The following is a 27,688-nucleotide window of genomic DNA, read 5'->3' as shown; positions in this document are numbered from 1 at the left end:
TTTGCAGAAACAATTAAGTTGACCCCTCAAAAACCTCAAGAATTGTGTTGGTTCATCTCATTTTTATTAAGCTTGAACAAGCAGTGTTCTTGTGTACAAAACAATATTCAAATAAATGTAGCCTTAAGCAGAATAAACTTCTTTTAAAAACATTTTTAAAAAGTACAAATAAAATTACTGAAATGAATACAAACTATTTGCCAGTATAGTGTTAAATCAGATATTCCCTTTCTTGTAACTGTAGAATCAGCACTAGTCCTCTGAGAAATAGCTTATTCACCGTCATTCAAACAACAAAAGCAGCTGAAGTTACACACTGGAAGAGCGGAATGGGAAGCTCTATCTCAGAGAAAACAGGCGATGCACATTCCCAGACCGGTTAAGCTCTGTCCCATAATCCAAAGCGGCAGCAGCCTCAGTCTTCCAAATTACTGGTCAAGACGCAGATTAACCCAGAGCCCTCAATCTGGCTCTGACATGCTGTACGAGAAGAGACGCAGCACTCTTCAACTAGCCTTAGATCAGAGTATGGGTAATGATGACGCAAGAAAGGATAGTAAACCACAAAGCAATTTCTGCACCAAGCAACAGTTTTTTGAACTGAGGAAATTCGAGAGTATGTTCAATTTATTCTCAAATCCCCACCACAGCAGATGGACAATATGGATAATGTATGTAAAATGTCAAAATACATATTTACTTTAGGCATGTAAATAAATATACATATTTATTGATTTTGTGTTAGGGGTCAGTAAGATTAAAACAATAATAATTATTCAGCAAGTATGCAATAAAATTGACATTAGAAAATAATATTTATAAATAATATTTCTGATCAACAATTATTAATTTCTATACATCAAAATCCTGTTTCCTGAGCACCAAAGATCTGATTTCTGAGAGATCATGAGACACTGAAAACTGGAATAATGACCTAAGAAAATTTTACTTTTTCTCCACAGCTAATTTTAGATAAATAAAATAATAATAATAATAATAATAACAACAACAACAAAACAACAGTTTTTTTTTTGATCAACTTAATGCATTCTTGTTAAGCACTTACATCTTACTGACCTCAAACGTTTCAAAAGTAAATACTGCACATATACAATTTTTATAGCCTTACCTCCGAAATTGGCTAGTCTCCCCAGCCGTGTGACCGGTACCTTCCTCTCTCTCGCTCTTTCACTGAGCTACAGCAGGAAAGAAACAGATATCAAATCGGGTTGTGGAGAATTAGAACCATTTACAGTGTTTCATTGTGTCAGACAAATCAAAATGATTTATAAAAGAATCATAAAATTCTACAAACACAAGCTACAAATGTGGATTTTTGCAGGGATGGCATAGAGAAATAAATTGTTCCCCAAAGGACTGATCATTGAGTCAGTCAAAAAAACATTTTGCATAACTTGAAGAACATTAAAAATAAAAGGTATTGAAAACAATTCACCAGGTGTTATTAAATGTTCTGTAGGGAACCATAAGCTGCTTTTCCACCATCAGACTGAATGGTTACAATTACTTAGCAACTTTATTTTTTGCCGATTTGGGCCAGTCAGCACATTTTCCACTGTGGCACTGATAACAGAGCCATGTAATAACACAAATGCATTAGTTGTTGCGCTGGAAACGAGAGTCTATTGTGAACAGCTATATGGATGACGTTTAGATATTTCTGTTTCAGGTGGGGCTGCACGATTAATCGGGAAAAATAAATAAATAAATCACGATATCAATTTGACCCTACAGACCATCTTAATTCAGCTTTTCTACCATTCAGCCAATTATATTTTCAAGGTCAGGAAAGAAGGGTAAAGGCGGACGCACAAATCTTCACAGCAACATGGACACCTTCAAATGGCGTTAAAAATGTCACATACTGTATTTATTAGGTATAATTCACCCAGAAATGTAATTTCTCTTTAAATGTAATGTATTCGCGGCTGCGAAATCATATGAGGTGACCGTGAGCCGTTTGTTTACTACCGAGAACGTGCACACCAATCATGCCTACTTTAGTAAACAGAACCTGCATATGCTGTGAATAACAAGTCATAAAGTAGTAAATAACGTTCAGTTTGTTGCACAGAGTGATCGTTTGAGCGCCGTGGTGAAAGAATGATTTGCATGGGGAAGTAAAGTGAAGGTGGTGTTGCACCAAATTCTGTGATGAACGTATTCTGTTACCCTAGTAGGCACTGAACTCGCTCCCACAGGCATCATTTAAATGATCTGAGAAGCATTCGGTACGATAATGAAAAATGACTATAGATCCCAAAAGAAACAGACTTTATATTTTTGTGTACCAGATGCTTTAAAATGCATGATCTTAATTACTAAAAAAGTGTGTGATTTCTTTGACCCTTTAAGACAAATTCTAATTTGAAGTTTTGCGACTACTGGTGGATGTGTGTGAGCTATTCTATTAAGTCATTTCAGCTGCTCATTTAGACAACGTCATTTTTGAAGGGCTGAAAATGCAAATAAATAAAAATGTCTGTGTAAACAGGCAAAATATGAACTAGTGAATGAACACACCGTATCATAATATATCATAATATCATAATATTTGACAACTAAAACAATATTGGATTACAAGACCATATTTACTGTATGCAGATGCACAGTGTTTCCTCATGGTCAGATCTCTAACTACTGTCCTTATTTTTATGGCTATACGTGAACAGGGATTATCTTGCCATATATACATACAACACTTTATAAAAAGCAAAGGTACATTACTGTTGTGTAAAGCTACTTGAGACTTTCATTTGACCCAAAATAATAAGTACAGTCAACAAGTAGCAATAGCAGGAAGCAAACAACAGATCATCAAGTATTAATCGCTAATACCCTTCTTTCCCAATCATCAGTAAATACCATTTAATACAGGAGTGATGTGTTCTGACGGATTTGTTTTTACTACTCTTCAACAAACCCAATGTAGTTATTCAAGTTTATATATGTAATTAACCACTAAAGAACAAGCAAGTAACACTACAACTATTAATATCCACTGTGATGCATGGCATTTATATAAGTGGAACAAAAGGCTAGTTACTCATGAGTGATGAAGGATTGGAAAAGGTTGCCTGTACCATTTGTTTATGTGGTTTGGAGCCGTTTTGCTTTGCCTCCCTAGCTTTCTCGATGTCTTCAGCAGTGATGCCTCCCACAGAAGAGTGATCTTGATGATATGATCGTGTGTGTCCAGTGAATTGGCTGGTTGGGTCTTTGTAGCCATCGAATAGCTTTGATTTTCCCTGTGCCTGGCTGTACGTGTTCGCAGCACCTGTGTTAGCGTCCCTGAAAACTGAGTCACTGTCCAAACCTCCATGTGCTGCACTCTCAAAGTTCTGCTCTGATGCTGTGAAGTCATACTTGGAGTCCATGTCTGCGCTGAAATCAGAAACGCTCTGTTGACTGCCTGTGAACTCCTATAGAAAAAAATAAGTAAGCAGTAGATGAGCATCAATGGGTTATTTTGTGTGCTTTCCAGCATCTAAAATTAAAATAAAAATCCCACCACTATGCATTTTGGGAAGTTAGTTTTTATTTATTGACTTATTGCTACATCAGCAACTTATGGCTATTTGATGGCAAGATAAATATTCATAAAAACATTACATAAGAACAACTTCATATTTAATAACAAATTATACACAAATATATAATAGAAATAAATAAATAAAATTCACAAACTGTAAATTAAAAGTTAAAAATGATTTTTCAATTCAATTTATGATGAATAGCTCAACATTTGTCCAGGTGATACATCTTAAAAAACAGTGTTTTCACTATAAAAATGTTGACTAATAGTACATAAACTTTCACATTGTAATAAAAGGTTTTATGTTGAGTAGATGTTAAGTTTTTTTATAGTCTGCTTTCAAACATTACAGTTCAGGAAAATTATTAGCTATGTTTAAAGATGCAAATTATACTCATGGATGAAACTGGAATTTTGAATAAAACATTTGTGAATTAAGAAGTTTCCATCTGTTGAGTCAAAGATAACAAAATCAACCCTTCTTGATAAACTAGTACAATACATCAAAGAAACAATGGTTTTTGATGTATCAGGATAAGCCACTGTGGGCTTTTTTCCCCTAACACATGACTGCACAATTGAAGTGGATCAAAAACCTTTAGAATCACTGAATAACTTTACCACTGGGAAAAAAAAAAACTGATCAAGCAATTTATGATTATTTTTTAACCCTATTTTATACAATAGTAGACTTAAGAGAGGAACACAAGATGCAAAAGAGAATGGGAAAAGATTGGTAAATGGCCTTGAGTCAGGAATTGAATTCGGATCACCGTGAGCACCTCAGTGCAATATGTCAACACACTAACTAACCACTAGGCTTTTGGCGCAGACAGCAAATAATTTTTACCCTTAGATGGATATAAACCTACTGTAGCAGATCTCAAATACAAAATAGCCATTGCTATAATTGTAGACATATGAAAGACTAAAGTGTTGTTGGACACAGTGTGATACATTTTATAATAAAGCAATGAGATATGCATTTCCTATGACTGATAAAGGATTTTAAAGCCCTTTGAAATGCACAATCAGTTCTAGAGCCTTTGATAGCAGAAATAGCTTGGCAGTACACGCTGTGCTCTTATGGTCTTGGGGGGAAAAAACAAAAACAATTGGGTTTAACCTAGGCAGTAATCCAATCTCCAGGTAGACCTAAATTTAATTTGCATAATTGCATTGTTAAAGTTATTATACCTTATATGGGAAGTGGAAAAAAATAAACACCAGAACAACAGAAGTGCAACCCAACACCATTACCAGGTCTTTTGTATTCCACAGAACTATACAGCAGATTAATTAAGAAATTACAGATGCACATAACTGCATTATACTGGAGCAATGAGTCATGCGAGGCCTTTAAACACGACAGTGTCAGGTGGCTCACTGCTATTGTTTTTTTAAAACTATGATAAAGGCCTTTATTATGCAATACAATAACAATAACAATAATAATAACAATAATAATAATAATAATGTTTTACAGTCACTGATAACATTAGATTGTAATTATGGTTTGTAAACAGTTGCTCCATTAGAATTTAAAGGGATAGTTTACCCAAAACAACAATATAATATATATCAAATATAAATATTTTTGACTTGCCTTTAAGTTCTACAAATCTGCAAAGGTTTCAACTGTTGGTCAACAAGATTTTTATCTATGTCGGTACATTTACAGTTAGCCAATAATGTCCATAGTTTTAGTCCCATACTATGAAAGTAAATGACTATTGAAGACTGTCTGGTTAGCAACATATTAAAAAACATGTTCTTTTGGCTGAGGGTGATCAAATTTGTATTGTTTGGATGGGCCACTCAAGTGCATTGCTCATTTTTAAATCAACATCAAACACTGCATCTAAATTTACAGTCAGAATGACCCATTGTCTAACACAAACTATAAATCACTTATTGCAAACCCACCTGGATCTTCTGCATGGCGACGCCCATGGCCTGTTCAGCTGTCATTTGCATAGTCTGTACTCCTCCACTGCGCAGAGAGTTGGCCTGGGTCTCGATCACAGCCTGGCTTAGCCTTGCAAGGCCTCGCATCAGCAACAACATGTCGCCTGCCATGATGGTTCCTCTTTAGATCCACTGTGCCAGAGAGAAGGAAGTGATTCAACAGCCTCAACCTCAGTCCGTTAAGCCAACAATTATGGTGGAAATCTGACACACATTTACTGGTCCTTTGGTATAATCAACCAATTGGTAACCATAGTAGTACACATAAAGAATATTATAAAGCAAAGATAATGCATGCACAATAAAACATGGAATTAATGTTTTAAAAAGACAATACCAACTGAAGTATACTATATTCAACAGAGATCAATGGAAAGTCAGTGATTTAGAGCTGATGTTTTTTTTATACCTTATTATGGGTTTTTGAAAATGCCCTTCCATGTAGTGTGTAACACAGCTCTAAGTGAAGTGAAATATCCAGCTAAGGCTTAAATCTGTTAGTGTACAGTGTTTAAAACTGTTGATTCATCTATAAAAGAGTCGACTCATAGTGCTTCAAACGAGTCGCCTTGATAACGAGTCATTAGGTGTTTCGCCATGACGTACTAACGAAACCAAGTTATTCACGTGCATGCGCAAACCCGGGAGATTTGAAACCTGCGGCCCCGCCCTCTGACACAGAAACCCAGACACACACACACCCACAAACACACACACACAAACATGCCGGTCGATTGAAGTCACACTGCAGATGGATATTATTGAGTCTCTACCCAAAGATGAAACCTCAGCATAAGCCTAGCTTTAAGCAGTTGGAAACTACTGGAAACTTCTGCAAACTACATGCTACAAAGAATACTTCATCGGCGTTTGTTAAAGGAAGGATCAGTAAAGAGTAACTTACTGATGAACATGTTAGGATGGGTTTCTTCCTCCATTTCTCAAGTGTAAGTACGTGCGATTAAAGTTGCCTCGTTGACTCTAGCTTGCAAATGTATTTAGTTGTGATTTGTTACTTGTAACCGCGTGTACTGTATCAGGTTAACTCGCTAAATTCTCATATCGCGTGCAAAGCCACGTTAAAAATGCGACGTGTGCTGCTTTGTTTACGGAGCTCCATGGAGGAGGGTAGTGTGTGTGTGTGTGTGTGTGTGTGTGTGTGTGTATGTGCGTGCGTGCGTGCGTGTGCGCGCTGTCGTCTGGAGGTGAGTGTGTGTGTGTTTGTGTGTGTGCGCGCGCGTTGTCGTCCGGAGGAGGGTTAAGTGTGTGTGTGTTTGTGTGTGTGTGTGTGTGTGTGTGTGTGTGTGTGCGTGCGCAAGGACGAGGGCAATATGTGTGTGTGTGTGTGTGTCTGTGAAAAGAGCAGAGTGAGACAAGCTAGGAGATCTCCTCAGTTTTTGCTCAATAAAATAGTTAGTCGTCTGTATTTTCAAGTCCATAGTCTGTATTTACATTGACCCACTGGCAGCTAAAATCCACGCCTACACTATCGAGCGTGTATGAACTGTGATTACTTTTATATTGCTGATTAGCTGTTGGGCATTTCACTCTCTCACTGAAGGCAGTCGACCAATCGCAACAGACTGTCATCGGTCCAATCAGCGCAGATTAGCTTCGCGCTAAGGAGGGGTTTGGGAACAAATGAATCACTGGACGATTCATACGGGAGTCGCTGGAATAATTAGGTAAAAATAAATGCAGATTATAAGACCATGAAAGTGTTTTTTGACCTTGCATGCATATTATACTGTTGTTTGAGACCCTTACAACCAAGATATGACCCTATTTCATGTATAATATGGGCTCTTTAAATTTCACAATGTATTATTATTATTGTTATATATAATAATATTTCACTATGTCTGAACAAATGTAACCTTGGTCAGTATAGGATTAAAAATAATAATAATAATAATAATAATAAATAAAATAATATACCAACTTCAAACTTTATAACTAGTGTATATTTTTATAGGGCCAATGCCTTTATGTTGCTGATAGCGACTTGTGAGTAAATGTAAACTTGTGAGTAAACTTGTGAGTAAATCTCTTTAAAGGGATACCCAAAAATGAAAATTCACCCAAAAATGAAAATTCTTAAAGAGCCCCTAATATGCATTAAAAAGGGTCACTTTTTGTCACTTATTTAAGTCTAAAGAGAAATGGACTATTGTTTGGTTATAATAATTATGAGCTGTATTATTTATTTACTGAGCAGCAATAAATAACACTTTAAAATAAGGAGTTTGTGATTTTTCTAAACTAGTAGTGTTTTAAAATCAATGAATGCATAATAATCGGGAGAACCATGAAACCGAGATTATTCTTCACTATAATCCTACAACCAAAATCTATAATTATTGCATTCATAATTATAAATGTTGGAAACATTTATAAATAAACATTTATAGTATGGTAAACTATAAAAGTCAATAGTTAAAGGTTTCCAACATTCTTCAGTATATCTTCTTTTGCGTAAAAAAACTAAACAAAAACAAAATAACTCAAGTTGATTTGGAAGTCACGTGCAAGTAATTGCTAACAGAATTTTCATTTTTGGGTGATCGATCCCTTTAAACCCTCAACAACACCAACCGGAGTGTCATTGGGCATAAACAAAACAGCTGTTATCCCAATTCTTGGCAGCCCTATGAAAGGTTAAACGTTTTTATGATGACACAAGTGTTGAAGCCTAAAGCCAATGACTAACTGTGTAAGAAGGTGGCTGCAGACACCGAGTCAATCACAAGCATATGAAAAGCTATAAACGTGCGATTCGCACAAACACTACTCAAAAAACTTGGTTATTTTACATTCTGCCAGACTGCCTCTATAAAAACTCTCTTTACTCACACGGCAAGGTGGAAAATGCAAGCGTTTGGACCAGTAAACTCTTAAGGCTCCAGAGCACAGACAAATAAGCTTAAGCGAGGGGAGGGGTTGGATGAGAGCTTGACTATCCTGTAAATAAAAGGGCTTTAAACTTGGCCTCTTTCCTGAGGCAAAGGTTTGCCTACAAGAAAAAAAGACCTTGAGCCACGCCTAAGGATATAAACACAACACGTGTGAAAACAGGTCAAAATTCTATGTTTCCTTACATTGCAGTCACAAATTTTATTCTAAACAGGATCATCACTCAGTAGCCAATAGGAGAATACAAAAACGAGTATTTTATGCCTAAGACAGTCTGGGAATCTTCAAAGTGTGTGATTTTAGGATTACAATCCACACAAGTCTCTTGCAGTGCAACGTCTTTAGTCTAACATGTTTATATTGATTAGCATTGGCAATCTAGTGACATTCATACAAAACTAACGGTCGTCATTTAATTAATGATTCTATAGGTTTGCAATCCATGGATGCCTACAAAGACTTGCAGTGCTGTATCTTAGTCTTTAGTCTGTTTATCTTAATTAGCATTAACAAAAAAAGCGATATTCACAAAAACTATGCGTCGGATTGTCATTTAATTACAACTACGCTCTGTGGTTTTGGCCGTGGGTGAAAATAAATCACTGCTAACATGCTTCCAAAACTTAAATGTCTGGTATCTCGTTTTTCATACCCTAATAAGGGAACCAGGTGTGGTCTGGCAACAGACCAGTATTCTGACAGGAGAAGGTACTGTTACACCTGAGAGAGATCACACATGTCTGGACTAGGCTTGGGCGATATTACGGTATTATGGTATACCGCGGGATCTAAAAATAGCAACGGTGTCAGTTTCAATACCGTTATACCGTCATAAAGTATTAAATATCCTTTAATTAATGCCTAAAAAACGTGTGTGTGGTTGTCATCACGGGACAGTGTGGAGGAGAGAGATAGAGGAAGAGGGAGGGGGAGAGGGTGAGAGGGATAGGGAGAGAGAGACAGGGTGACGTGACGTGACGAGTCGCGCTTCAAAGTGTCCTGCAGTTTGGGAGTTTCGACTGAACAGAAGGGAGACGTGGTTAATATGAACGAGAGGTCTGCATTAGAGCTGAAGATCTTTGCCCGAACCCGTCGAGACCCGAAAAAATCCAAATCCCTGCATTAAAATCCATCCCTGCAAAGGTGAAGCAAATTATGACGAAGTAGTAAAAAAAGAGAATTTTGACGGCGGTCAAGCCAGTCAGAAAGAGCGGTTATTCCAGCCGCAGGTATTTAGCGGTCGCTCATACACTGCGTATTACGGTAGAGCCCTAAACCGCAAGCTGACAGGTAAAATCAAGAGGCCACTCGCTACCCTGAAACTACGGTCATGGAAAATTAAATGGATGTTCCTGACTGGTATAAGATGAATAAACAATCCTACCTAAAACTTGCAAAATCAGCCAGATCAGAACTCTGCATCTCGGCCTGTAGCAGTAGCAGTGAAACGGTGTTCAGTGCTGCTGGACGCACATGAGCGCAAGACTGCGCTAAAGCCAGTGGATTTAATAATGTTCCTCCACAAACACACGTAGCCTAATCTTGGTGAGTAAAGAGTTTTAAATTATAAATAAATATTAATTAAACCATATAATCATAATGTAGACAGAGTATACAGACTAATGGTGGCATTATTCTTTTAATATTCAGCTTCAATTTAGTTACTGCCAAAATACCCGTCATCATTTAGAGTTTATTTGATTTGTTAAGCAAGATTTCTTTTCATTGGTGTGTTGGCCAATTTAAAGGCTAAGTGCATGTAGACCTATAGAGTGCTGAGATGTTACGATGTTACAGAGGACTTATTTTATTTCTTTGTTCCTTCAAGTGGGATATAGTCTACGCTTGTTACGAATAAATGCTGTTAAAACATATAAATGACTCATTCTTGAAAAAATGCATTAGAGCTGTAAGGGCTCGGGCTTTATAAAGCTGTCAATCAAAATGTACGTGTCGGACTCGGGACCTATCTGGTATAATTTTTATGGCCCGATTACAGCTCTCTGCATTCCCGCGGGAGCCGGCCAGATTTCTTACGGTGTGGGAGTAAATTTCTGAATAAATCGCGAGAGAGATGTGTGTGTGTTTGTGTAAGACAGAGAAAGTCTCTCTCTCTCTCTCTCTCTCTCTCTCTCTCTCTCTCTCTCTCTCTCTCTCTCTCTCTCTATCTCTCTGCCTAAGGTCGCATAGAAGGTATTCAGTTTCTGAATGGTTTAGGCTCAAGCCAACAGTTTGGTGACGCTGTCTGAGCCTTACGTCATAATTTTTTTTATTACGCCGGTAATACCGGATACCGGGGTAAAATATGGAGGCGGTTTGACGGTCTCAAAATTTGGACACCGCCCAAGCCTAGTCTGGACAGATCTGCATATTTGCAACTGAGATATTTAACAGGTCAAACTGACAATGCTTATTATTGCACATGCAAATCCTCTGTTGGTTAACAGAGAAACGTTTTGCTTAAGCTTAGGAGAGCCAGAGTGGCACAATTGCAACAACTTTGACAAATTAATACACTTATTCCCACTTAATATTGGTTCCACTTTAAATGCATTCATACAACATTTATTGTTATGCATTTAATTGATTAATAATGCTATACATGTACTGTATATTAGGGCTGCACGATATTGGAAAAATCTGACGAAGCAATATTTTGTTTTGCAATAATATCTATATAACAATCTGAATAAAATCTCACCAGATCATTTGAATAGCTCTATTTGGAAAGATTTCATTAATTTACATTGACTATGTCAGTGGTTCTCAACTGGTTTGGCCATGGGACACACATTTTTACATGGTCATCAAGCCGCGACCCAAATTTTTAGGATTTAGGAACTGTAATATAATTTTAGGAATTGTAATTCATTTGTATTTATTTGTAAACATGCAGATGTAGTGACAGATAAATGATAAGAAAATCACCAAGACTTACAAATAAACATTACTTTATCTCTGTTATTTAACAAAATGTATCAAATTATAGTAATATTAAAAACGTCAAATACAGTGGTTAGGGTATAAGGAAAAGTTCAGTTACCATTAACTAAACTACACAGTTAATAAAAGATTAACACTGATCCAGTTGAACAGAACAAACCAGCAAATTAAAGTAAAGGGATTAAAATAATCATAACCATTTTTATAATAATCACCAGTTATTTGCTTTTCTGCTATTGTGTGGGGTTTCTCGGCCTTTGCTACACGGTGAGCACAGCGGAGTGCCTGTACTTGTTTTGAACATGAAGATGTTAGGCACTTTTGTGATGCTCTCAGCTATTGGAGTAGTCTTAAAAATAATTCACAGATTTGTTCTTGCAACAGGGATGTTTGGTTTCTAAGTGTCGTTTTAATTTAGAATGTTTAATGCTCTCTTGTGAGAGCACCTTACTACATACGACACGCTGAGGTTTTAAGCCTTTTCTTGTCATCAATATATTTAAATCCACACTTTACATATTCGGGGTCAAACTTGTGCTTTGACATATTTGTTGCTATAATTAAATCAAATTTCACATGTCAAACGGTACGGTTGTTGTGCGTGCATTTCAAAATAAAAGTCCGATAACAGCAAAATAAGTAAAAAATGATTTTTGACCACACACTCCGCGACCCACTGAAAATGTCACCACTCACCAGTTGAGAAAAACTAGACTAGGGTGATCAAGTATTTTCCTATGCAGTGCATCTGCATAAATTAAAATTAAAATAAATTACAAGCAAAAATAAATAAATAAACAGTGCTACGGTTTTTTGAAGAGTGAGTTTGAAGTACAGACAATTAATCAAATGTAAAATAACATGGTCATCATTGTATAAATAATAATATCTTTTTTTAATCTTTAGTAAATAATCTAATCTTGCTTTGTGACTATTTCAGATACACACATTGCGATATGGATGCTCAAACAATGCATTGTTCAGCACTAATAAATTATAATTAAATAGCCGTTTTCTGGATTATATTGCAAAATGTAAAGTATGATCAGATGTCATTGTAATATATTAATTTACTGAACAGTAATAATTTCTTTATTGGGGGAAAAAAGAAAATTGCATTCATTTTTGTGTAAACTATGATGGTTTTTTTAGGATTCTTCGAAGAAACAAAAAGAACAGCATTTACTTGAAATTATATTTTTTCCTCACATTTGAAAGAATTTTAACTTTCAATTAGTATAATGCTTCCTATCTGAAAATAAAGTAATAATTAATTAAAATGAAGATACTTATCCACAATTTTAAACATCAGAGTAGTACAAAATTATTTTTAGAAAAATAGAACTGCTGTCTTGTCTTGTCTTCTAGCATTCTAGAATGACTTGATCTATCAGGGCTGCACAACATATCATTTCAGCATCGACATCACAATATCCACAATAATCGCATCCACAATAATCACAATCGCAAGATGTGGACTGCTGAGTCGGGATTATGATTAACTAAAAATCAAAGCTCAGTACACATGATTTGTTGAATCATTTTAATTTTAACCTTAATCTATTAATGTAATTTTTTATTTACTTATAGATGTGTTTTATAAGGTCCATGACTGTAAGATTTAAAGCAAATTTAAACCATTTGGGAACAAGAAATCAAAGTTTGCCGCTTTACCAAAGATTAATTTTGCTTAATTATCAAATGAAAACTATAGTGTTACTTTAGATTTGATAACTGAATTTCTTTACCTCAACATTGTAATATTCTACCTGTAGGGAATGACTTCAACCGTAAAAATCCAGCACTACAATACTCAAAATATAAATACACACAATCAAGATTTATAACCACGTTTTTGCACAACAATGTCTGATTACCATCAATGCTAAGGCTAATCAAACACATTAAACATTAATTACATCGCTGATCCCCCAAATCAACGAAAATGCATTAATATGACATCAATGACTATGCAAGAAAAAGTCAGACAATAATAAGAGCCATTGTCTTATCTTTCAATCGTTGACATCCTGTCATTTCCTTTAAAGACAAAACAATGGCTACTCTTCCTTAAAACAGACACTGAAGGTGTCAAGACTGATAACCAAAAAGCAAACAACAAGCATCAGCCATTTTAAGCCACTTTCTCCTACGGTGCTGTGCTAGGCGAGGCAGCTGTTATGATATATAGGAGACATGAGTGATGACAGGCTTTAAAATATGCTTAGATATACAGGCCCTGTGGCAGGAAATCACAGAGAAGCCACGTGAGCTTATGCGAACCCAAACATATGAAAATCACAGCCAATCAAACGGCGAGTTCAAGAAACACCCCTTTTTTTTTTTTTTTTTTTGGTTTGTATATGAGGTCAGGTTGTAAGTTACTGAATCCAAAACTGTGGCACATGGTTCCTGGTTAATAATATGCTAATGGAATTGTCGACAAAGGCATGGCTGATAGTGATAGAGAAATTTAAAGAAGCCTTATTATCCGTAAAATAGACCAAAATAAAAATACAATAATGCATTATGATATGCAGACCTAATTTAATAGATTTTACAGACACAAAATATTTAATGAAAGTGTCTTTTAATGTATTCAAGTTTTAATAACTAATAACTTTGGAGAAAATAAAATGGTAAATAACATTTACACACTATTCCATTACAATCAAGTGTAAAAATTATACATGTAATATCACTCATATATACTTTTAAATGACGATGATTATAATTATATTATATTATAAATCATTGTATATTAGATATTTAAAATGTTTTAGTTTAACCGATTGACATTGAATATTTTTTTTAATAAATACGCTTGCCACAATTATGTATACATCGACTTATCGTACAACATGCGTTATGTCTTCAATTTTTTTTGATGATGCAATAAATATGGCCCATACATAAAAAACTATTTTAGCCACATTTTAGCTGATTGCACAGTCACTATTGGAGGTGTTAGTGTCAGTCAGGTATAAAAAAATAAACACAACAGTATTTAATATATTTTACTATAGCAAATTTTAATGTGGACAGTATACCAAATGACTGAAAATGGATCAGTAACTTTTTTTCTAGTTCTTTTTACCTTAACATTATTGTTGACATTGTTTAGGATATATGTTTTCACAATCTGATTCCAATACGTAATTATTAAAATTTTTTAAAATGACTATAATTAAAGGACTTATTCTTAAGAATAAAATATTGTGTTTTTTGGAACAGCGTACTTGCATTGTGATTCTATTAAAGTGTCAAAATGTTCTTGTAATGACAATAATATCGGTTTATTATGATTAATTTTGTTGCTATATATCATACCACAAAATAGGGTTGTAACGGTTTGAATTTTTTACGGTATGATAATCGTCTAAAACAATACCACGGTTTGACGGTTTCGCGGTATACGGTATTAAATAGTAATTCTCATAGCAAAGACGCTGAAAAGAATAAGAACACGTTTTCTGACTGAACAAAGGTTTTATTTCAACAAACTTTTGAAAGAACCATTTTAATAGAACTATAGAAGTCTTTTATAAAAATAAACTGAAAAATCTCCCATTTTAATAAATTAAATTAGAAGGAATAAACAAGCAGGGTCTTTTAAGATTAGACAAAAATAAACTTAAACTGTCCTTCCTTATAAGCAGGATAAATGGGAGACCAAAAGTGCAATACCAAGTTTATGGCTGTAAACATGTATTTAAAGCGTTGTTTTTTTCAGTCTAGGTTGTGATGAAGAAATGTAAGCATGTTGAGATTTTCAGGACTTAATCTTGACCGCTGAGGTGAGAGAATGTGTCCACTTGTACAATGAACAAATAAAAAAATAAGAAAATAATAAATAATGTGTCAAAGTCCAAATAAACATGGTGCAAATCCTCAGTAAAAAAATAGATATAAATATTTACTATACTATAAATAGTTACATAACGAAACTAGATTCAATATGGAACATCCTTAGGTTTTATGTGCCAGCATGGATATGGTTGTCTGTGGATATGGTATGCAATGCAGACAAACAGCTGCACCTTCATTTGTGTCTTTTGAAAACAGCAAGAGCAGCAGTTCGTCTTTGCTGTGTCACTGTTTTGTCATGTTTCTGTGCTGCTGTGCATGCAAAAGTACTTAGTAATAGAATTATTTCATGCAAAACTTTTTTTTTTTTTGCGTTTTATTTAGCCGCGCAGAAATGTATGCCTATCTCTCATTCCGTGTTGTTCAAAAAGCTCAGTATTGGTCCACAAACAAAAGTGAAACCTATGCTTATTGGTTGTGATATAGCGAGTTTGAACCAATCTGGGCATGGAGGAGGGACAATGCATCAATGTATCGTGTCTGGTTTGTCTGGAGACACAGTGACGAGCGTTTCTTTGTCAAATCAGCGTTGTCAAATTTTGATGACGTAACCGCACTGATTCCGGAGCCTCTGAAAGTCCGCGAATGTTATGTGATACAGCACTGGAAAGCTGAGATTCTTTTCTTTATGCCAATCTTTGAATTGTATGAATAGGATCAGCGGATCAAAAGTTATTAAACATTTAAGAGCAATACTTATTTTTAGCTGCGGGCGGCTGTCTCGGTCTTTAAGGGTTAAAACCGTTGATATGCAATTGTTCATGGTATGATAATCGTGCACGTTCAAATCGTGGTAAACCGTCATACCGGTATATTGTTACAACCCTACCACAAAAAAACAGATATCGCAACAGGACTACTTGAAAATATTTCTTAAAGGTACATAAACTACTGTTACACAGAATGGCATTTTAGAAAGTCTATCATACAAATCATGCAAATCAAACAAATAGAAATTTCAAAAATATACCAAAACAATCACAGCTGAATTAGACAGTGTTTTAATGACTGAAACCCCCATTTTCATCTATGACCCATATTTAAAAATGACTTCATATTCATAAAAAAAACAAATGTTACACTTGAAATCACAGGAAGTTTTTAATTGAGATAAAGCTGTTTTTCTATTCACACATTGACTTTCTTCTTGATAATATCATTTGAGAAAAGCATTCTTTGCATACTCTGAAAAAGAAATCATATTAGGAGCTGAATCAACAATGAAATACTGCTGATGTTGTTTTGAAGTCATAATTACTTGTAATTTCAGGCCAAATATTCAAAGTAGCGTGGTAAACAATATAGGGACTGTTAAAATGAATGAATGTGCAAATATAAAAGCAACTTTTAATAAGTTTATTTAATGATTTAACTGGCATCGGTCTTGCATTAGTTGCTTATGCTGTGAAGCAATAACACAAAATCAAAACAAACCACATTAGTAGTGCCCTTCAGTCGGGTCATCTTAGCTAAACTCTAGGCTGGTGATGACATTTAGCATACAAGCAGCTCTACCAAAAAAAGATTATAAACAAAGATTTAGCTTGAGGCTTATAGGCATAGCGAAGAGGTGATCTTCACAACAGCTGCCTTTATTTTTATTCACTTAACACATTATCACATCTCTGCTCTGTATAACTGCACTGAATGGCTTGCAAAATCAAGCAATTTAGGAAAGTACTCTCATCTTACAAAATAAATAAATTAGAAAAATATATCCTAAAAATTAGACAAAACTATTTAACAAAAGAAACATGAGTCATACTTTCCACTTTTATACATGCAAATTACAGACGTCGACATAATTGAGAACACCACATTTTGAAAACAAATATTTGTATCCATTTCTCAGTGAATATAGGCAATGTTTTAAGTGCATTTAAACAAAACAGATTTATTAAACAGATAAATTTATTCAAATAATAGTCATCCCATCACTTGCATTGATCCAAACAAAAACATAAGATATTTCTAGAACTGTGGGCTAGAACCAGCATCACTGGCTCATATGTTTTTGAGCTGCCCAAAATTATTATCATACTGGAAAAATATTTTTCTAACAGTCTCAAAAAAAGTCAAAAGCCGATAGATCCAGATCCCATGGCAGTTCTAGGCTTTACTCATTTCGAGATGGCTAAAAACAGTACAGAGCATAAAATAGTTTTATTTGTCTGTCTACTAGCACAAAGGTTATTATTAAACTGGAAACAGAAAGCTGCTCCTACATATATACATCTAATGAGGGATGTAACGAAACATTTGGAACTAGAGAAAATCAGATTCTCCCTTAAAAAAAAAAGAAAAAAAGAAAAATTATATCAAAAATAAAATAAAAAAACACATTCTGCAAGAAATAGTTAAACTGAAGAGAATTAGACTAATTTAGATTAAAACAGAAGATTATTATTATTTTATTAATTTTATTATTTGTTTCCTTTTTGCATTTTATGTTTTATTGTAATACATGTTTTATTGTCAATTGTGGTATGAATGTTTGTTGGACCAAAGTTGTAAGTTGTTGTTTAAATGTCAATAACAATAAAAAACAATAAAGAAAGTTTCAAATAAAATAATAATAATAATAATAATAATAATAATAACAACAATATTTTAGTGACCATACATATTCAATTGAAAGAAATTGAAAGATAATACAAATAAATTCAAGCAAAATACTGCAAAAAAAAATTACAACCTACAAAATGTCAACTAAACTTTGCTTCTTTGGATTTTTCCTCTTTTTTTAAATTTGTATTTAGTATTTTTCTAGAATTTACACATTTGGGTGTACTTGTTTTTGAACCATTATTGTAGGTTGTTTTGTTAGATCAGCTCCAGCACTGACTAATCTATTCTATATGCACAAATATAATATTGTAAAGATTCCTATTCAAAATATGAATTCATAAGATAGATCTGTGAGTGGTGTACTTATATATGCTGAGCACTGTATGTTGCATACATAAATAACCTATGTTTATTAGGGAAAATGTTCTAGTAAAGCAATTTTATTATTATTATATAATTTATTTAAAAACAACTAATTAGTTTTAAAAAAATCAACTTTATACATTAAAGCTTGTAAATCAAATGGAAAAACTCCAAGACAAAACACTAATGATTATTTCTGTATGTGTGTTTTCTAAACAAACAGAATGCCTGCCATATCTCTCCTTGAGTGTGCCAAGGTGCCAACTCTTATTGTTTTGCAAGACCTCTGGCACAAACCTGCTATCCTTGAGCATGTAAAGAAGGGGAAATGCGTAGTGTAATCAGGCCTTGACTTTCGGGTATCAATGACTGTAAAAACAAATATTACTGCACACAGTGTTATTTGGTTATAGGAACTTCAAAATGGCACTACATAATGTTTTCCTGACCACGTGAACAGAATGAAAACACATGCACAGTGCACGAGTGACACCGCCAATTCAAATACACATAAATATCATACGCATTAATCTCATGCAGACTAAAATGTGATATCATTATTAAACATACGACACGTGAGTTTCGCGCGCATGTTAGCAAGCGACCCAAAACGCGCTTCCTAAAACCAATCCGCGTTCTTTACATTAGGTTCTAGATGATCCCTTAATTAATACACTAATATCCATATATTCTTCATAAAAAAACAGGGTTTATTGTTGGTACTTACCCCCAGAGCTGGCAAATATGTAGCTGTGTTCAGCGTCCAGCTCTCTGTGAACGCTGGATCTGCGTCCATGAGGTAAGAGCTGTTTACCCTTCTCAAGTGTGATTGTCAGAGCTCTTTGGGTCCTCCTCATGTCGGCTGCTATTGGCTACTCGGTGGAAGCAACGCTAAGAGTGGGCGGTGCTTAGAAACTTTATCTGCAATCCTATTGGTTGTTTTACATTTCACTCAAAGCAGGGTCTGACTGAAAAGAAACTTGACCTAATATATGCTGACCAAGGACAAACATCTTTTATAGAAAATACTCCTTTCGAAGGAGAGTTTGAACCGTAAAAATACACGACGCCAAATTAGTGTGAGACTGGCATCAGTAGCAATCTTTTAGGAACAAAAATCATTAATTTAATTTGCACATCTAATGCAGACGACGTGTTTCTGCTTTGGTTATTAATGAGCTGTTGCATAACAAGCACCAAATTAAATTATTCCTACTGAGGTTTTAACTAATTATTATGTTCAAATTGCGCTTGTTTTGATTTCAGAATAACATCTCGCAATACTTGATCACTTACTGCCACCTAGTGGTTTAAAACGCGAAGCGCTGGAAGATTCTTTTACTGTTGTGGTTATCAACAGGGGGTGGCCTTTTTAGTGAGTATTTATAAAGAAAACAAAAACTACTCGCATTATCAAAGAAGCAATACTAAATAAAAATAAATACAAATAAAATGGAAAGCAAAGATTAGATTAGATTTAGAAAATAAAATATACATTACTAATATTATTAGTGCGGCTCGAGGACGTTTCCCGATAATTTTTTTATTGATTAAACAGGAATTATCCATAAAACAGTATTCAAGGGAATTCATTTATTCATTTTCTTTTTTGTTTAGTCCCTTTATTAATCAGGGGTCGCCACAGCAGAATGAACCGCCAACTTATCCAGCATATGTTTTTTTTAATTTTTTTTTATTTTATTAAAGCGTTCAACAAGAATACAAAAATATACAGAAAAGGTACAAAACCTTTAACAACAAGGGTAGAGAACAGAACAAAACAAAATGACAAACTAAAGAATATGCCAGGGGGAATATAAATTACAAAAAGCACTTTAAATTTAAAGCAAGGTCACAGTGATGTTTACAAGATCACATACAATACAGTCATCTATTATAAAAAAGAGAGAATATTGTAAGATTCACAGAGGATGCCCTTCCAGCTGCATCACATCACATCACTGGGAATTAACAACAAAAATTAATCATGGACATTAAGTATTTTTTCAGCAGTTGGGATGTCTTAAAAGCTTTGGTATTACTCTGTATAGAAGTCTGTGAATCATAAAAAAAAATGTAGATTAATGGAAAATAGTTTACAATTTGGTAAAGTAAGCATACATTTTGTTTTGTGGTTATGGTACTTTCCAAATAAGATTTTTTGTTATTTTGTCAATTTCCAATAATCCAGAGTTGCAAACCATAAATAAAACCATTGTATTAGTTATACATGGCTATATATTTTTGTGGTTTTAATAAGGTGAATAGTTTTGGGGAGATACAATGAACACATTTTTTGTATTCATTCAAAGTAATTTCTAAATCAAATGTGTTAATCAATTCACTGTAATTATATACATTTCCTACTGAATAAGTCTGTAACAAAAATAAATCCTTTTTTACATAATCATTCCAGAATATGGACTTGTTTTTGAATAAAATATACTGATTGTTCCAAATAATACATGGGGGGAAAGTTATACTTATAAATCAGTTTCCATGGGTTCAAGGCTTATTTATGAAAACTGGACATCTTACAGAAATTTTAGAACACAAAAATCACAAGTTAGCATTTTTTAAAGATTAAAATTGGGGATAAAAAACATAAGGAATTATTGTTATAAAGAAAATTCTTGATCCAATTGATTTTAAAAATATAGTCAACAGTTTAAAATCTAATACATTTATTCCTCCTGCTGATATATTCCTAATCATTGTTTTTCTTTTAACATACTCTGTTTCGCTTCTCCAAATGAACTTAAATTAAACTTTGCCATTTGTGGTACACATCTTAGAGTCTAAATAAAGGGACAGTGCAGGGTATACAAGTCAATACCTTCGGCTTTTGAGATCCTTTCCTGATGCCCTTCTCTCTCCCACTTCACTTTAATAAAACTGAAAAATAAAGGCAAAAATGCCAAAAAATAAATCTTTAAAATAAGAAAAGAAAAGAAAATATACATACATACTACTACTATTAATGATAATTTAAGATTATTTGTATAGGACTTTTTACAATAGTAATTGTTTCAAAGCAGCTTTACAAAAGGCTTTAAGTTTACAAAAGTCACATTAAGTTAAAGCTACAATCAATATAGGTTAGCTATTATATATACACAACCTGCAATTTTCTCTAGAATCCCCGGGTTAGGCATCCCCAGGGGGAAATAGAGAACAAAGAAAATTATTTCATTTACAATAAAAGAATCTTTACATATATTTATGTATAATTAAATACATTAAGATTTTCATAGTTTTTTTTTATTAAAAAGATTTTGCCAATTGGACACTTTGATTGTTTATACTTTTTAGTGTTTAATTAAGTAAATGAAAAATGAATTAGTTCATTCATACCCAACAAAACATTTTCATTTCAAATACATTGTCTTGGAAAACATATAGATTGTCATGATTGTCAATGATGAGAGACTCCCTTTATCAAACACCTTCCAATTGTTACCATCAGGTGGTCGATATTGTGCTCTCAGATGCTTAAGAAATAGGAAACAATTATCACAATTCACATCAAGTTTTTCTTATCATTTTTAACCACTGCTGAAGTCACTTTATTGACCAAAAAAATCCACAGAGATATACATTATACACTACACATACATGCACTGGCAGAGGACTTGACCTATTCCACATATAATATAACATAATACAATATAATATAATATAATATAATATAATATAATATAATATAATATAATATAATATAATATAATATAATATAATATAATATAATATAAAATAATATAATATAATATAATATAAAATAATATAATATAATATAACATAATACAATATAATATAATATAATATAATATAATATAATATAATATAATATAATATAATATAATATAATATAATATAATATAATATAATATAATATAATATAATAAAATGAATTGGTGCATTCCTTTGGTTTTACCACCAGGTGGAATGCATGCCCAATATACTGTAATTTTGTGACGTGGATTACCTTAGATATTATAGTGACTGTTAATATTAACACATTATACATCATATTAATACGTTATACATTTGTATCTATGAAACAAAACTGTTTTAAAACCGCTCAGTTTTATCTTTAGTTCAGTCCACTCCACTGTTCTGTCGGGATTGAAGCTGGCTATGAGTTAAGGAAGCCGTGCTTTACTGAATGAAGCTGGATATAACGATCTTAAACAAAACGTCATCATATCGGCATAGATTAAGCTATATGTTGAAAAATAAATTGAATTTACAACTGTGTTTTATGTAACAAAATTATAATAAATTATACTGCATGTGAAGCTTTATAAACACAATTTCCTAACAATTATGGTTCTGCAAGAGATTTCAATGCATTTTAATGCAACCCATATAGAAATCTGAGATATGGAAATATATGCAAATTACACATATGACACACACGTTCATATTTGAATTTCACATGTATAAAATATGCCAAAATATTGCAATAATTGTGAATATTTTTTCAACCACTGGAATTACAAACACACACACACATATATATATATATATATATATATATATATATATATATATATATATATAGTAAAAAATGCAGAGTTATTTATTTTACATTTTGTTCTTCTATATTTATATATTTACCCATATATTTATTATATATTAATTATATTTTTAGTTGGTTCATTATTAATTTATCTGTGTCTTGATTCATCTTTGCGTATTTATTGAAGGCCTCAGAAATAGGGAGGTGTGGGAGATGGGAGGGCTGGTGCATAGATGGAAGGTAGAAAAGTATAAGCTTGATTCTTGTTTTTGTTGCTATATAATTCATGTCATCTCTTTGTTGATAGGACTATTATTTTTCATATACATTTATAAGTATATATATTATCTGGAAAAAATGCAATAAAAATATTGAAAATAAAAAATGCAGAGTTTCACACAATAAATGCATGCTGTCCCAACACAAATCAATTAACTTAGCAAATTTAAGTGGATTGAACATAAACCAAGTGCCAAAAACTTTAAGAATTGTGTTGTTTCAGCTCATTTTAAATATAAGTTGTTTGAACAAGCAGTCCAAATCATTTTATGAGTGTATATACAATTATAACTGATATACATGTATTTGAATATTTATTTGTAATTCCAATGGTTGAAAAAACTATATATGAACAGGGCCGTTTTTGCAATATGTTGACATATATATGTGTGAAATACTGATAGAAACCTGTATGTCATTTATGTAATTTGCATGGCCATATATCAGATTTCTTTATGGGAACTCTCAAACATATTATTGCACAACCTCTCGGGCTTAGTGGGTAGTTAATTTCTTCCGAACTCATTTGTAATTCATACTGTATATCTGAGCTCTGCGACTGCACGGACATGACTTTATAGCCTCTGCAGTTGATAGGGAAATGCTGCTGGAAATGAACTGTGCTGGCTTGAGGGCTCCTGTTATATCCTGAACCTTCGAAAGATCTCAGAGCCAAAATCCATTCTTTGAAGAAGGGAATCTTATTGTTGAACATTGGTCATGCAGTGGTCACGATCATAGAGGATGGAAAATTAATTTTCATACCACCTATCAGCGAGCCTGTCTCATTCAAATCAGAGTGGCCACTGAAGCATTATATTTTCCATCCACTTTACTTGTGCATATGACACACTTTCCTTTGTTCGGTGGGGCTGGTCATCTGTGCATCACAGGGAGAGAAAGAAAGAAAATCAGGATGATGTTATCATATTATACTGTACTCTGACCGGGAGCTGTATTAGGAATTGATGTGGTACAGTAGGGGTATTTATTGTTAGCAGGTCAGTCTTGGTTGATGAACTGACTTTTCCTTTCTCGGCCTGTTTTTATGATCATACAGCAGAGAAGAAATTCACACTGAGCTACTAATATCCTTCTACTTTAGTTGGTGAGTCATTCAAACTTCAAGTATGTATTTAAGAAAACGTTAAAGAAAAGCATCAGTTCATGATCTTCATTAATATCAGCATATGTAATATTTGTTACATTGATTATTTAGCATATATATTATATATAATATTGTTATGAATAATATAATATATATATATGATATATTAGACTTCAAAAGCCTAAGTCTCAATCATTTTAAAAATAGCTGTTTTTTCAAATGCTGTTTTTTTATTTGCAATGTTTATATATTTCATATATATATATATTCATATATATATATATATGAATTATTAGACCTTTTGTTTATTCTTTCCCCAATTTCTGTTTTAACGGAGAAAATATTTTTTTCAACACATTTCTAAACATCATAGTTTTAATAACTCATTTCTAATAACTGATTTATTTTATCTTTGCCATGATGACAATAAATGATATTTTACATTATTATAAGACACTTCTATACAGCTTAAAGGGACATTTGAAGGCTCAACTAGGTTAATTAGGGTAATAAGTCAGGTTATGGTAATTAGGTAAGTTATTGTATTACAATGGTTTGTACTGAAGACTATCGAGAAAAAATATAACTTAAAGGGGCTAATAATTTTGTCTTGTTAAAAAAAAAACTGCTTTTATTATAGTCAAAATAAAACAAATAAGCCTTTCTCCAGAAGAAAAAATATTATTAGACATACTGTAAACATTTGCTTGCTCTGTTAAAAATCATTTGGAAAATATTTTAAAAAAGAAGAAAAAAAATTGAAGGGGGCTAATAATTCTGATTTCAACTGTATGTGTAAATATATATATTTATATATATGTATATATATATATATATATATATATATATATATATATATATATATATATATATATATATATATATATATATATATATATATATATATATATATATATTTATGTATATACAGATATAACAGTTATTAAACAGATATTTTATTAAAATAATATTTTAGTCCTCGAACATGTTTAGAAACTGAAAGATAATACAATTACATTTAAGCTAAATATTGCAACAACAAAAAAAATACAACCTACAAAATGTCAACTAAATTTTTCTATTTTTTTGCTTCTTTTGAATTTTCCTCTTTTTAAAAATTTGCCTTTAATATTTTTCTATAACATAAATTTGGGTGTACTAGTTTTTGGACCATTATTGAAAGTTATTTTGTTAGATAAGCTCCAAATTTGGCTTCAGTACTAACTAATATAATGTATATGCACAAATATAATATTGTATAGCTTCAAATTAAAAATATGAATTTAAAAAAACAGATTTATGAGGAGTGTACTTTTATACACACACACACACACACACACACACACGCACACATGTACACGCACGCACGCACGCGCACACACACACACACACACACACACACACACACACACACACACACACACACACACACAGAAGAAGTCAGAATTATTGGCCCAGCTTTGATTTTTTTTTTCTTTTTCAAGTATTTCCCAAATGATGTTTAACAGATTAAGGAAATGTTCACAGTATGTCTGATAATTTTTTTTTCTTATTATTTTTAGTCTTATTAGTAAAATTTGTGGAATAAAAGCAGTTTTTAATTTTCAAAACATTTTATGGACAAAATTATTAACCCATTTAGGCAATTTTTTTTCAATAGTCTACTAATTACCCTAACCTGCCTAGTGAACCTAATTAACCAAGTTAAGTCTTTAAATGTCACTTTAAGCTGTATAGAAGTGTCTTGAAAAATATCTAGTAACATATTATTTACTGTCATCATGGCAAAGATAAAATAAATCAGTTATTAAAGTTAAGTTATTAAAACTATTATGTTTAGAAATGTGTTGAAAAAATCTTCTCTCCGTTAAACAGAAATTGTGGGAAAAAATAAACAGGGTTGCTAACAATTCAGGGGGGCTAATAATTCTGACTTCTACTGTATATATTAAAAAGACAAACATATTTATTCAAAATATAAACCTAATAAAAAGAACCAAAAACATTACAAAAGGACAGTCATAACAGAATAATTAGAAACTATTATTACAGTTGAATACTATTAGCATTAGAAATGAATAAATAGCCCATTAAAACTGAGTCAAATATATGTCATATATATGCACAAATTTTATAATATAAATTGATATGATACCACTTTTGGTAACTGAATAATTTTGTATCCTGATAAACTCATAAACATTTACAACATAATTAAATAGTAACATAACTGTAATTATGGATTAATATACATCATGGCCATATATGTGTATATTTACAATAGCCTACCTATTTATTGATATCCACATGTTTATTTATAAGATGTAATCTATCTATCTATCTATCTATCTATCTATCTATCTATCTATCTATCTATCTATCTATCTATCTATCTATCTATCTATCTATCTATCTATCTATCTATCTATCTATCTATCTATCTATCTATCTATCTATCTATCTATCTATGAAAACACAAAACAGTACAAAATGACAAAGTTATAACATTAATTTCTTGTCGGCTTAGTCCCTTTATTAATCTGGGGTCGCCACAGCAGAATGAACCGCCAACTTATCCAGCAAGTTTTTTACGCAGCGGATGCCCTTCCAGCCACAACCCATCTCTGGGAAAAAAGTTATAACAGAATAATTAAAAACTATTATTACTGTTAAATACGATTAGCATGAAAAATTAATAAATAGGAATATGATATATGCTAGCCTATATGATATCATACGACTCTTAGTAACTGAATGTTTATATGTATCATGATAAAATATACAATACAAATATGTAATAATAATAATAAAACTTTATAGTAACAATTGTAATTTTGGTATAAAATACATCACAGCACAAATATGTCTATATTTACAATATAGCCTTCCCTTCCTATTTATACCATTTATTTTATTTTTATATAATACAGCTATTTTAAGGGCTTCAAAGACTTAAGTAGGTAATTAGGGTAAATTAAAAACAAACATTCAGTCAAGTAGATGCAAATTTTTGGGTGTAGACTGGAAAAAAATATACAGCAAAAAAAGGTAATAAGAATATGGTAATAAAACAGAGTGCTTCTCTACTGGGGTGAAGTCTTAAAACCATCAAGTCTTATTCTTCCCCTTGTGCTCAATGTGCGAAAGAGCTCAGGGAGGCTCTGCCTGTTCCGTTGCATTCAGACTCACTGTCATTTTAACTTCCTTCCTGCCTTTTGTACATTAAACAAACATACGGCTCCGACGCGACGTGTCGAACAGTTCGAGCGACATTCTAGAACGTTTAGAATTATTTAAACTGCAGAAAGAACTTTTGGAATGTAACAGCAACAGAACAACAGGAGTTATTATTCTGCTACGTGTCCCGAATTCGCGAATGCGCGCTTCAGCGACTATTTAAACAACAGCGTCTGCAACAAGGAGACTTGTAGGTAAGCATCCGACTTCGGTCTGACATGCCGCGAAAGTTCACTTTTATGAAAGATTTACATGAAAGAGGAGAGCTAAAACAGCCAGACTCAACCATTCGGCTTCACGAACTGTACAGTAGTGAATGTACTGTAGAGAGTAGCCGAGATCTCAAGTTTTGTTTATGGTATTG

The 27,688-nt window shown here is 32.9% G+C and overlaps 2 protein-coding genes across 4 annotated transcripts in view; one reads left to right on the top strand and one right to left on the bottom strand.

The window, feature by feature from the left end:
• coq8aa (coenzyme Q8A, genome duplicate a) overlaps positions 1-19,019 on the bottom strand; it is a 61,330-nt gene extending 42,311 nt beyond the window's left edge. Inside the window, exons 1-4 of the mRNA NM_001002728.2 lie at positions 18,906-19,019; positions 5,483-5,656; positions 3,105-3,443; positions 1,130-1,196 (exon numbers count right to left, since the gene is read on the bottom strand). Of these exons, the coding sequence (NP_001002728.2) occupies positions 1,130-1,196; positions 3,105-3,443; positions 5,483-5,635 (559 nt within the window). The 5' untranslated portion in view covers positions 5,636-5,656; positions 18,906-19,019. The remainder of the gene's footprint in view (positions 1-1,129; positions 1,197-3,104; positions 3,444-5,482; positions 5,657-18,905) is intronic.
• Positions 19,020-27,304: 8,285 nt separating this feature from the next.
• Positions 27,305-27,688, top strand: part of itpkb (inositol-trisphosphate 3-kinase B) — a 63,952-nt gene continuing 63,568 nt past the window's right edge. For all 3 annotated transcript variants that reach the window (XR_012395985.1, XR_012395986.1, XM_686383.10), the window contains exon 1: positions 27,305-27,518. The gene's annotated coding sequence lies outside the window, so the exon portion shown is untranslated. The remainder of the gene's footprint in view (positions 27,519-27,688) is intronic.

Source organism: Danio rerio, chromosome 20 (assembly GCF_049306965.1).
Source record: "Danio rerio strain Tuebingen ecotype United States chromosome 20, GRCz12tu, whole genome shotgun sequence".
NCBI lineage: Eukaryota > Metazoa > Chordata > Actinopteri > Cypriniformes > Danionidae > Danio > Danio rerio.
This window is presented reverse-complemented; position numbering and strand designations above follow the sequence as displayed.